This window comes from Ovis canadensis, chromosome 1 (assembly GCF_042477335.2).
Source record: "Ovis canadensis isolate MfBH-ARS-UI-01 breed Bighorn chromosome 1, ARS-UI_OviCan_v2, whole genome shotgun sequence".
Taxonomy (NCBI): domain Eukaryota; kingdom Metazoa; phylum Chordata; class Mammalia; order Artiodactyla; family Bovidae; genus Ovis; species Ovis canadensis.
In genome coordinates this window covers 258635264-258648086 of record NC_091245.1, presented here as the reverse complement: position 1 = coordinate 258648086, position 12823 = coordinate 258635264, and the positions used below count along the sequence as shown (strand labels likewise).

At 52.2% G+C, this 12823-nt stretch overlaps 1 protein-coding gene across 1 annotated transcript in view; it reads right to left on the bottom strand.

Moving 5' to 3' along the window:
• Positions 1–2137: 2137 nt before the first annotated feature.
• The window catches only part of RAB6B (RAB6B, member RAS oncogene family), a 58910-nt gene continuing 48224 nt past the window's right edge, over positions 2138–12823 (bottom strand). Inside the window, exons 4-8 of the mRNA XM_069565430.1 lie at positions 12617–12722; positions 11007–11118; positions 9971–10064; positions 7088–7154; positions 2138–2532 (exon numbers count right to left, since the gene is read on the bottom strand). Of these exons, the coding sequence (XP_069421531.1) occupies positions 2468–2532; positions 7088–7154; positions 9971–10064; positions 11007–11118; positions 12617–12722 (444 nt within the window). The 3' untranslated portion in view covers positions 2138–2467. The remainder of the gene's footprint in view (positions 2533–7087; positions 7155–9970; positions 10065–11006; positions 11119–12616; positions 12723–12823) is intronic.

The following is a 12823-nucleotide window of genomic DNA, read 5'->3' as shown; positions in this document are numbered from 1 at the left end:
CTATTATTCTAGGCTGTGATGGAAAAAAAAACCATGAGAAGGGGACTGAGTTTCTACCTTTTTAACAAAAATTTTTAAAGAAAAAGTACTCTTATAGTACAAAGAAAATAAAAATCCACCATTCATTCACTGAGACCCAATGAGATCCCTGCAAATTGGGCTGCCCTAGGGGCCTCAAGCAATGGCCCTCACTGCCAGCCAGGCTTGGGGCTGTCACCTGGACTCCTGTGAATTCTCACGAGGTAAGTAAGCACTCTTCCAACAAGCACCACTTGGGGGGTGTGCCAGGGTGGGGGTACTGGCCCACATGGGCATGCACACTTGTGCATATAAGTACAGACAGAAATAGTGTGCATATTCCCAGGTTCTATTTTTGCCTTTAGTTAACACATCTACGCATTGTTTTATTGATGGCAAGACAATCACAAGTTTGGGGACAATATTAAGTATTTCTTATTTCAACACATTGCAGTACTTTTGGATTTCCAAAACTGGTATCACAATGCAAGTTCCAACTTGAGAGCAGGAAAACAAGAATATACATCGAGCACACGTATCTTTGTGAGAATGTGTGGAAGGTGTATACACAAGTCTATCTCTATATATAATTATGTACACATATAAAAACTCAACATGTGACACTGGAATTACGTTCGTACGTTGGTCTTTACCTTCTGGAAGAGGAGCTCAGTGGGAATGCTGCTTCCTCTTGCTTCACCTGAAGATAAACTTCTCTCTGAAGATCAGCTCTGACACACAGTCTCCTCAGCTGTGTGACAGGCTCACTGGACCCAGCATCAGTGAGTCCTGCCAGGTCCCTGCTGCACTTAGTGGCTGCCATTTTGGATTAGTTTCTGAGAAGCTCCAAATTCAACATAATAACTTGTTGGGATCCTGCTTTATGGTGGAATTTACTCCCTACTGTACGCCAGATAGTCATTTAGCTTGTCTCTGACAAGCCTAACAGCGGCCTGGAGGAAGAGCCAGGGTTCACTGATTTTGGCCAGAGTGGCTGCCCTCTGCCTGGCTTTGTGCAGACTCGGAGTTGGTGAGTTTGGATCTATTTGGAATGCTAGTCAAGCAGCAGCATCACTTAGTGAAAGAGGGTTCTTTTCAAAGATTTTACAGATAGGTCCTCAGGACTAAGGCCTTCTCAGAAATGAGTCAAAAATGGCCAGGACGGCTCTCAGGAAAGCCTTCTGGGGACCCCACCTCAGCCCTACCCTCAAGCGGCTGGAGTGCTGCTACAGTATCTGCAAAGGTCTGTGCACAAAAATGTCAACTGCCCTGCTCCAGGGAGACAGAAATACGTCAAGGGGTCAGCTTTTCCAAATCAGCACTCAGTATTAGCAACCAAGGATCGGCAAACATGCATCCTCCCGGTGGCAGGTCTGCAGACCCTCCCTTCCCCCACCACAGACGGGCCAGTCCTGTGTGGAGCAGGCCCCAGCTTCCCTGGCATCCAAGAAGGAGGGCTTCAGGGGCACACACTGAGGTTCCTTCTGCCCTTCCCTCAGCTTCAAACCAGACACGTTTGCTGATCGTTGGACGGCTTGGTTAAAACATTTTCATGACTACATATGGTGCCCCCAGTCTATAAACCACACCTTGCCCCAGCCCACAGTTGCCAACAGCACCCCGTCCTTCCTTCCTGCCCATGACCTCTTGCTCTGCCAGTCACTGGGTGGACCACAGAGCATAGACGGTTGCCTGTGGCAAGTGTCCTCCACCCCCTTCAAGGCTTTTCAGGGAGGGGAAAGAGGCAGAAGTGATCCCAGTGGGCCTGGCCTGGGCTCCCTGCAGTTCACAGGCCTTTCTTCAGCTCGGGGCTGTGGCTTGTGTCCTACTCTGGCCACAGAAGGACGGAGTCAGAGCTGCCTCTTCAGAGCCTGTTTCGTTCCATCAGTGTTTGATTTAACTACGGAGGGCCTCTTTGGTGAGGCTTGGTTGGTCTGGGCCAGACAGCCTGGGGATTGGAGCCTAAACAAATTGCCCAGTTAATTGTTTAAATTTATTGGTCTGGGGTTGGGAGGAGGGCAGAGGTGGTGAACCATTAAAAGAGGACAGGAAGGAGGAGGTGTGTGGAAAAGGTTCTCTGTAAGTTTACAAATATACAAAAACAAAAAAAAAGCACATCTTTCAAATAAAAATGACTACATTTTTATCTGGCAAAAAGTTGTATACACATGATTTAAATTTTTTTTTAAATTTTAAGTTTTTGGCAATCTTAATAAAGTACAATATATTACAACCAAACCAAAAAATAGTTGTTTAAGTAACAGCTGTTAAGAGTGACATGATCCCTGATGCCCAGCCTCCCTCCCCACCCACCCGACTCCTAGAGACAGAGAGAAAAGAAAACTCCTCCCATCTGGATAAGCTCATCTCCCACCCCCCTTAGGAAGCTAACCAATAGGAAGCAACACAACAAGCGAGTAGTGTCAAAGGAAGCCGGGGTCAGGCTGCATTAGCAGGAGCAGCCACCCTCGCTGGCCGGGGGCTCCTGGGGTTTGTCCAGCTTGATGTCAATCACTGCAGGAGCGGGGCTAAGGAAAATGACTCCCGGAGAAGCTCCCACCTGGCTCCTGCCACGGTACCCACTCAGCTGCCCTGCACAGCCCCTCTGTCCCTCCGCAAGCACCCAGGGGCTCGCACTTCATTTAGCCTGGGTGGGTAGGATGCAGGCTCCCCAGGTCCCACCCTTCCTCCTCCCAGACCACCCCCCACAACCTTACCTCTGTCTACCAGAAGCAAAGCTTGTCCTGGGGCTGTGGGACCACTACGGAAACACAGGCTAGCCAGACCCTTTCTCAAAAGCCCTCCTGGTGGGGAGCCTCGGCCTTGTTCCCTGTCAACTGCACCCCGAAGTGCACAGGAGGTGCAGAGCCTGCCGGCTGGGTGTACAGCCCACCTCGCAAGGCCCAGGTGGGCACAGCAACTTTGACCCCCTCACTTCAAGCTCCAGTTAGAGGTGGTCTTAGACTCTGAGCTTGCTGCTGTGAGAAGCCACAACCCCTCTATAGCCCTTTCCATGGATGCCCTGGGGAGTGTGGGTTGGAGGAGCACCAACCGCCAGAGCTGGGTGGAAGCAGTCCTGCTAGGGGATCAGTACCCATGTCCCAAGGAGGTTTTGTGGCCCCTGTGTAAGGGCGGTGGGAGAGGTGCTTCAGGAGTCAAGTAGCATAAAAAACCATGCTTCCCTAAAGACACCTTGCCTTTTCCCTCCTTACCACTTTTTTTGCTACTGGCCATGGCATATATTCTGTCGTTTTTGAGATTGCATCCAAGTACTGCATTTCGGACTCTTTTGTTGACCATGATGGCTACTCCATTTCTTCTGAGGGATTCCTGCCCGCAGTAGTAGATGTAATGGTCATCTGAGTTAAATTCACCCATTCTAGTCCATTTTAGTTCATTGATTCCTAGAATGTTGATGTTCACTCTTGCCATCTCTTGTTTGACTACTTCCAATTTGCCTTGATTCATGGACCTGACATTCCAGGTTCCTATGCAATATTGCTCTTTACAGCATTGGATCTTGCTTCTATCACCAGTCACATCCACAACTGGGTATTGTTTTTGCTTTGGCTCCATCCCTTCATTCTTTCTGGAGTTATTTCTCCACTGATCTCCAGTAGCATATTGGGCACCTACTGACCTGGGGAGTTCCTCTTTTAGCATCCTATCATTTTGCCTTTTCATACTGTTCATGGGGTTCTCAAGGCAAGAATGCTGAAGTGGCTTGCCATTCCCTTCTCCAGTAGACCACATGATATCTGTTCATCTCCAACCATTCAATATCACAGTTATCCAAGTCTATGCTCCAACCAGTAACACTGAAGAAACTGAAGTTGAATGGTTTTATGATGACCTACAAGACCTTTTAGAACTAACACCCAAAAAAGATGTCCTTTTCATTATAGGGGACTGGAATGCAAACGTAGGAACTCAAGAAACACCTGCAGAAACAGGCAAATTTGGCCTTGGAATGCGGAATGAAGCAGGGCAAAGACTAATAGAGTTTTGCCAAGAAAATGCACTGGTCATAGCAAACACCCTCTTCCAACAACACAAGAGAAGACTCTACACATGGACATCACCAGATGGTCAACACCGAAATCAGACTGATTATATTCTTTGCAGCCAAAGATGGAGAAGCTCTATACAGTCAACAAAAACAAGACCAGGAGCTGACTGTGGCTCAGATCATGACCTCCTTATTACCAAATTCAGACTTAAATTGAGGAAAGTAGGGAAAACCGCTAGACCATTCAGGTATGACCTTAATCAAATCCCTTATGATTATACAGTGGAAGTGAGAAATAGATTTAAGGGCCTAGATCTGATAGATAGAGTGCCTGATGAACTATGGAATGAGGTTCGTGACATTGTACCGGAGACAGGGATCAAGGCCATTCCCATGGAAAAGAAATGCAAAAAAGCAAAATGGCTGTCTGGGGAGGCCTTACAAATAGCTGTGAAAAGAAGAGAGATGAAAAGCAAAGGAGAAAAGGAAAGATATAAGCATCTGAATGCAGAGTTCCAAAGAATAGCAAGAAGAGATAAGAAAGCCTTCTTCAGCGATCAATGCAAAGAAATAGAGGAAAACAATAGAATGGGAAAGACTAGAGATCTCTTCAAGAAAATTAGAGATACCAAGGGAACATTTCATGCAAAGATGGGCTTCATAAAGGACAGAAATGGTCTGGACCTAACAGAAGCAGAAGATATTAAGAAGAGGTGGCAAGAATACACGGAAGAACTGTACAAAAAAGATCTTCATGACCCAGATAATCATGATGATGTGATCACTAATCTAGAGCCAGACATCCTGGAATGTGAAGTCAAGTGGGCCTTAGAAAGCATCACTATGAACAAAGCTAGTGGAGGTGATGGAATTACAGTTGAGCTGTTTCAAATCCTGAAAGATGATGCTGTGAAAGTGCTGCACTCAATATGCCAGCAAGTTTGGAAAACTCAGCAGTGGCCACAGGACTGGAAAAGGTCAGTTTTCATTCCAATCCCAAAGAAAGGCAATGCCAAAGAATGCTCAAACTACCACACAATTGCACTCATCTCACATGCTAGTAAAGTAATGCTCAAAATTCTCCAAGCCAGGCTTCAGCAATACATGAACCGTGAACTTCCTGATGTTCAAGCTGGTTTTAGAAAAGGCAGAGGAACCAGAGATCAAATTGCCAACATCCGCTGGATCATGGAAAAAGCAAGAGAGTTCCAGAAAAACATCTATTTCTGCTTTATTGACTATGCCAAAGCCTTTGACTGTGTGGATCACAATAAACTGTGGAAAATTCTGAAAGAGATGGGAATACCAGATCACCTGACCTGCCTCTTGAGAAATCTATATGCAGGTCAGGAAGCAACAGTTAGAACTGGACCTGGAACAACAGACTGGTTCCAAATAGGAAAAGGAGTACGTCAAGGCTGTATATTGTCACCCTGCTTATTTAACTTCCATGCAGAGTACATCATGAGAAACGCTGGACTGGAAGAAACACAAGCTTGAATCAAGATTGCCGGGAGAAATATCAATAACCTCAGATATGCAGATGACACCACCCTTATGGCAGAAAGTGAAGAGGAGCTAAAAAGTCTCTTGATGAAAGTGAAAGAGGAGAGTGAAAAAGTTGGCTTAAAGCTCAACATTCAGAAAACGAAGATCATGGCATCTGGTCCCATCACTTCATGGGAGACAGATGGGGAAACAGTAGAAACAGTGTCAGACTTTATTTTTTGGGGCTCCAAAATCACTGCAGATGGTGACTGCAGCCATGAAATTAAAAGACGCTTACTCCTTGGAAGAAAAGTTATGACCAACCTAGATAGTATATTCAAAAGCAGAGACATTACTTTGCCAACTAAGGTCCGTCTAGTCAAGGCTATGGTTTTTCCTGTGGTCATGTGTGGGTGTGAGAGTTGGACTGTGAAGAAGGCTGAGTGCCGAAGAATTGATGCTTTTGAACTGTGGTGTTGGCGAAGACTCTTGAGGGTCCCTTGGACTGCAAGGAGATCCAACCAGTCCATTCTGAAGGAGATCAGCCCTGGGATTTCTTTGGAAGGAATGATGCTAAAGCTGAAGCTCCAGTACTTTGGCCACCTCACGCGAAGAGGTGACTCATTGGAAAAGACTCTGATGCTGGGCGGGATTGGGGGCAGGAGGAGAAGGGGATGACCAAGGATGAGATGGCTGGATGGCATCATGGACTCGATGGACGTGAGTCTGAGATAGTGATGGATAGGGAGGCCTGCCATGCTGCGATTCATGGGGTCGCAAAGAGTTGGACATGACTGAGCGACTGAACTGAACTGATGGTATATATTCTGAGTGTGACCTTGTCCGTGACTTTTCCTTAGTTTTTTTCTTTTTATGGTCCCTAAACCTCAATATTCTTTTGTATATTTTTATCTTGCTTTGTGTGTATGTAGTCGTACATATACATAAACATACATTTTTTTATAACATGGCAAAGTATAGGTAAACTAATAAAAAGACAAGAAACAGCTGACTTCCTTTCCACTGGGCAAATCAGACCACCTCTCTGAGCCTCAGTTTCAGCCTCTGAGTGTGGCCCAAGGTCTGGAGTGGACTGGGTGAGTGGTGTGCAGACCCTGTCCCCAGGGCAGTGGGGAGGCCCCAGGCTGTGCCGGGCTGGGTTGAGGAGGCAGTTGTCTCATGTAGAGGAGGCTGAACCATGCTGAGATCATGTCTGAATGTACGGAAGTGGAGATTCTGCTTGTCCACGTGAAACACAAATCTGTGTTCACTAGAAAGAAGGGCAGTTACTATCTCTCACTCCCTGCCCCACGCTGTCACTCCACACACAACCCTCTGGCACCCCTACTCTGTTCTGGAAGCTTGTTTAGTTCAAGCTGGACGGGGTCTTGAAGACCTTGGAGTTCAGCCTCATTCCTGTACATATGAGCCTCCACAGGATAGCTGCCCATCAGGAAAGCTGGCCTGGGGACCAGGCAAGGGTTTGTCCACTGTTCTAATACATCATGTGATAAATCCATGAATAAATGACTTCTGCAGCATCTTTCACTCACTTGTCAAAGAAAAGGATACTCCCTTCTTTGCTTTTCTCCTGGACATTCTCCATTCCAGGCAGAGCCGAGGCCACACGTCGGAAGAGCTAGGGAGAGGGGAGGTGCAGCATGAGCCCCATCCTTCCCCCTCTGCTCCCGGCATGCCCACCTTCTGCCTCTTCTCACCGCCCTCAGGCTCTACTCCTGTCCTGTCCCGCTGACTGCATCCTGGACAGCAGAGACTGCACCCAACTTCTCCCTCCCACCCCCTAGCACCCCTCACGGCACTGGGCCCCAGCAGGCCTCTCACCCAGGCAGTCTGGCCTCAGGGTCTCGGGGGCTGAGTGTGGGTCATGGTGATGGCCAGGGATCCACCCTCAGGCAGAAAATGATCTAGGCCCTGGGGAGCTTCTGTCCCAACGCCCACCTGGGGGCCAGGTGTGGGGAAGTGGCTTTCAACCTGCCTTTATGACAATGACCCTCTCTTCAGGGAGTCTTGCGAGTGCACAGCATCGAGGCAGCTGGCTTCTAGGAGCCAGGGCCACAGTCAGAGTGGAGGAGACTTTTCAGAGGGAATAAGGACGTGGGAGTGTGAGTGTGATACTGTGGGTTTGCTTGGGCGTGGGCGAGTGTGACTGCGTGTACTGTGTGTAGAGGAGTGTGTGTGGTGTGGATGTGGATGTGCGGCATCTGTGTGTGTATGTGGGGGGGCGCGTTTGTGCGACGTGTATGTGCACATGCAGGGTTTCTGTGCCTGTGTGTTTGTAAGTGTGCATGGAGAGCTGTGTGGTGTGTGTCTGAGTGCATGTGCTCACTGGGGCAGGGGTGGGCAGGGTGTCAGGGGGCGCTGGCAGGACCTAGGGGGATGAAACCTAGGGGGATGACAGCAAGTACAAGGCAGAAGATTCTGAATGCTCTCCCCATCTCTTGACAAACACCAACTGCGGAAACTAGGTGGGCTCTGAACTAGGAACTGCCTGAGCTCTCTGAAGACAGGTTGAGGCTCATTCATGGTCTCAAGGCAGAGCCCAGTCACGTGGGACCACCCAGGCTGGGTGACAGGACCAAACATGGTGAGGGTGAGGGCCCCCAAGTGGGGAAGATGCTGGTGGGTGGGGTGCAGAGAGGGGTAGGAGCGGGTGCAGAAGTCCAGTCACTCACTGAGCCTTCCTCCATAACCATGCTCCAGGCAGCCCCACTCCGCCTGTCTGGCTGTCAAAATAGTCACAGCCTCTGTCGGTGGCCAAGCTGCCAATCAAACAGAAGCTCTAAGGGTCACATAGGGGCCTCTGAGAGCAGACAGGCTCACATTCAGAGTCCAGGAGCCTGCACTGCACGGAGACTCCTCTGAACCATCTGGGGTTGAACTGACTATACACAACTCTTGCTCAGACCATTGCCGGGCTTCCAGAAAGGGGGCAGTGGAAAGGGGGCATCAGCATCTCTGTCCGCTGAGGGCAGAGGCCACCTGCCCTCTGGACCACTGACCTCTGCTTCCCTGCCCTCCAGGCCTTTCCATCAGGACCACACAGAGCCACAACCTGGTGTCTCCTGTAGGCCTCCAGGGACCGGGGAGGCTGGCAAGGGGGCATGAGTGAACAGAGCAATGCTGAGGCCCTCCAACTGGGGCGGGGGCATCCCCTGGGTCGGGGAGCTCATTCTGTCCGTCCCACTCCTCTGCCACTTCCCACTGGCACAGCACTGCCCAGGTGGGGTAAACCCTCAAACCCTCATTGCGTGTGGCCAGCTGCTGCATGGCAGCTTGTCTAGCGCTCTTGGACACTGCTGGGGCTGGCAGGGCAGAAGTGACCCTGGCAAGGCCCCAAAGCCCCTCCAGCCCCACCTGTGCCCATGCCAGTCCCCTGCCCGGGCAGCCCCCTCCTCATCAGCTATCCAAGTCCTCTTTTCCTTGAAGACACGGGATCCTCACCTTTTCTGAACCAAAAACTGGTCCTTTGGCAGGCTAGTGAAGGCTATGGCCTCCTTTCAAGCATGTGAAATGAATGGTCCACTGTCCATAGAATTCTCCAGGCAAGAATAATGGAGTGGGTAGCCATTCCTTTCTCCAGGGGATCTTCCCAACCCAGGGATTGAACCTGGGTCTCCTGCATTGCAGGCAGATTCTTTACCATCTGAACCACCAGGAAAGCCCAAGTTTCATGTAAAGGAAACCATTTAGTATTGAAATAAATTTCTAAACTCTTTAAAGATACAGACCCTTGACATAGCAACACCTGTGCTTCCTCAGGAATGTGTTAAAGAGCCGGAGCCGGCAGAGGACCCCCTGAGATACTGAGCGGGGAAACGCTCAAGAGACTTGAGACACCAATAAAGCCAGGGGAGCTACTAACACACGGAGTCCTGTTGCTACGCTCATGGCCACAGAAAATGCTGCTGATCTGTCAGGGGGTGGTGCAGAGACAGGTGCAGTCGTTTCCACCCAAGTCCACTGACCTGCTGAACGCCATCTGTGAGAAGTCTCTTGCTCCGAGGCTCAGCCCTAACCCCACCCCTTCTACGGCTCCTCTGAGGAGTCTGACTCTGCAGGCCCCCTCCTGTAAGCTCTAACCGCACTGAGGGTGGGCTCTTTTCCCCAAGTCTACCTGGCCCAACGCAGCCCCAGGCACTTGTCAAGCACAATGCAGGAACCCCAAAATGCTGAGTGGATGGACTCTCCTGCATGGCCATCCCGAGTGAGGGAACAGGTAGGAAAGAGCTGCTTCTCGGCTGCCTAGAAGCTGAGGGCTGGACACCCACGGTAGCTCAGGGGCTGCGGGGCTGGCTGCTGGGTGAGCACCCCAATACCCTGAGGGTGAGCAGTTAGCTCTGGAGGGACTCACTCCCCATCAGGTGAGCCACCTGGTCACTAGCCCCTGGCACCAGAAGCCCAGTGTGGGCCCCTGGTCAAGGCGGCAGCTCCCACCTGCTTCACGTTGTAGCCAGTCTTCGCACTGGTCTCGATGAACATGACGCTCAGTTCTTTGGCACGCTGCTCGCCCTCCTCTATGGTTATCTGCCTGGAGGGGAGATGAGGGGAACCAGTTTTCAGTAGAGAAGGAGCCCCTAATCGGGGTGGAGGGAGCGGCCTCAGATGATGAGGGCACTTCAGTTGGCCTGAGGCCAGAGCTGAACCCCAGGGCCCCCTCAGGGCACATGAGGTGCAGAGCAGAGCAGGAAGCCAGCATCCCCACTCCACTCCCTGGCAGAACTGTCCAGTCCGGGAGCTGGCCCTGTGGCTGGTGGGCTGCTGGCCCCTACCCACTTTTCCCAAGATCACCACTGCCGGAGTACACATTTATCACACTCCGCCAGCCACAGACCACCTCTCTGGGTGGTACCACCAGCCCCATTTGCCAAATGAGCACATTGAGGTCAAAAGCAATGGCCCCAAGGTCACCTATTGCAAAGAAGCTGGGCTTTGAGCTCTGTTTTCTTCACTTCAAGGACAAGATTTTAATAAAGCAGCTTCTCATTCAGAATACTCCCTAAATGGTCAGAGTGCATTTCGGGAGGCCCTCAGTCCATGACTGGTAGCTTTATCTGCCCCAGGAGATAAAGAAAGGGCGCCAAGGTGAGCCCTATTCCTAGAGGGCAGCCTCTTTAGAGACAGTGTCACACCCAGACATACAGCTAGACCAGGAAACTCTGTGTGTTCATGCCTGGGGACCAGGCCCTTCACACTCACCCCAGCATCAGCACAGGTGTTTCCCAGGAACAGGGCCAGTGGTAGCCCGAGGGCCACTGTGTCCATGACTGAGCTGAGGCCAAGCCCAGACCATGCATTGCTGGGCTGGTCGGGCACATGGGAGCCTTCAAAGCCTTCGGGGCCCCAACTGGGCCCTTCCCAGATGCTGGGGGCTGGGTCAGACAGGGCGCTCACCACCTACAAGTCCCAGGACACCCCATCCAGGAGGTGTTGCAGAGGAGGGCGGGGGTGGCTCCCAGCCCCCTGTACCTACCTCTTGTCGGCCAGGTCCGTCTTATTGCCCACCAGCATGATGATCACATCGCTGCCCCTCTCTGTCCTGACATCATCAATCCACTTAGAGGTCTGCTGGAAGGAGTTGAGATCTGGAGGTGGAAAGTAGGGATAAAGCGTGGCATGAGAGGTGGCCCTGTGGGAGAGGGGAAGGGTGGGTGGGGAGAGCGTGCACCCTCAGACACTTGGGCAGGGCAGGGGGGAATACAGACCGGCAGGCCTGGACCTTCCTGAGAACACCTGGGTGTATTTGTGGAACTGTGCTGCGGGCCCCCGAAACCCCTCACGTTGCTGAGCCACCCACTGGGGAGAGGTCATGGCACCTGGAAGGCCACTGGGTCATGATTCGCTCCATGGACTAGTGGTTTTCGGGCCCATCTGAGAGTCAGATCTGACTTTGCGGGCTCAGAGCAGGGTGAGGTATGAGTGCAGCGGGTTTGGCTGAGATGGAAAGTGTGACGCTGCGTGTGGGAGAGACCACGGCAGCCCTGAGGCAGGAGGGCTGGGTGGCCTCCCACCGACAGGAGCTCAGAGGGGTTTCTGAACAGCACCCTCAGGCCCTGCAAGTAAGGGGAGTGGGAAGTGGGCCCAGGAGCAGACAAAAGCCAGGAGAGGCCAGTTTTTTCAGGGCAGTCCCTTCCTCATCAGAAGCTGAGACAGGCTCCCAGAGGAACAGTCATAGGGTGATGCCCACCACTCAGCAGCCTGCAGGCCCAAGGTGGGGTGAAGCTCCCTGTCCTGGGAACCTGGGCTTCCCACGGCTGATCTTCTTCTGCTTGGCATCAGGGGCCCAGGCCTCCTCAGGGGCCCACTTCCATGCTCTCAGGTGTGCAAGGAGCCTGTGGTCAGGGAGATGATGTGGGGAGGACCGGGGGAGGGCTAGAGGCAGCAGGCTGGGGCACCCTCCCACCATACGCTTGACTGCAGCCCAAGGGCTTGCGAGGTGTGTGCCGTGACACCTGCCGGGACAGTGGGGCTCTGCACCGGGCCCTAGCCCTCACTCCCAGCACACAAGTCTCCCTCAGGGCTGTGTGTCTCTCTCTAGAACAGGTGATTTGGCCAGAAGAGCCACAGGGCGTGAGATGAACAGCCCACCCATGGCCCCCAGGGACCCACTGGGCCTCCCCTCCCAGAGAGCCCTGTAAGGAGCTGGGGTGCTGCTAACAGACACGGCTGCCAGGTCAAGGCTGGCCCACGGACCAGCGTCTTTTCACACCTGCACGTGTACACACACACCATACAAAGAAGTTGCTCCCTAGGGGTCTTTCTGGCAGCCAGGGCCCAGGACGGTGCTGAGGGGCAGGAGAAGGGCCAGCCTTGTGAGCATCTGCTCTGCTCCACACACAGGCCTCTGCTCTGAACAGGGCCACCCTGGTCCAGTACACCACGCCTGGTGCAAGAGGATGGGGGAAGGCTCCAAAGCAACTCACTCTCCACTCTGAGCACCTGCCTTTCTGCAATCAGAGGACAAGCGCACACACATATATGTACACACACACACACACACACGCTGCACCCTGGCTGAGGCCGCACCTGGGCCCTGGAGCCCTGCGAGCTGTTCCCCGCCCAGCACCCAGGCCCCATACTCACTTGTGATGTCGTACACCACCACGGCCACCGTGGAGTCCCGGATATAGCTGGGGATCAGGCTGCGGAACCTCTCCTGGCCGGCTGTGTCCCAGAGCTGCAGTCGCACCTGTCACAGAGTGGGCAGGAGGTTCAGGGCACGGTGAGGTCCTCAGGGTGGGAGCGGGGGGCTGGAGGGAAGTTCTGCGGTGCTGGCACTGCCAGCTCTGG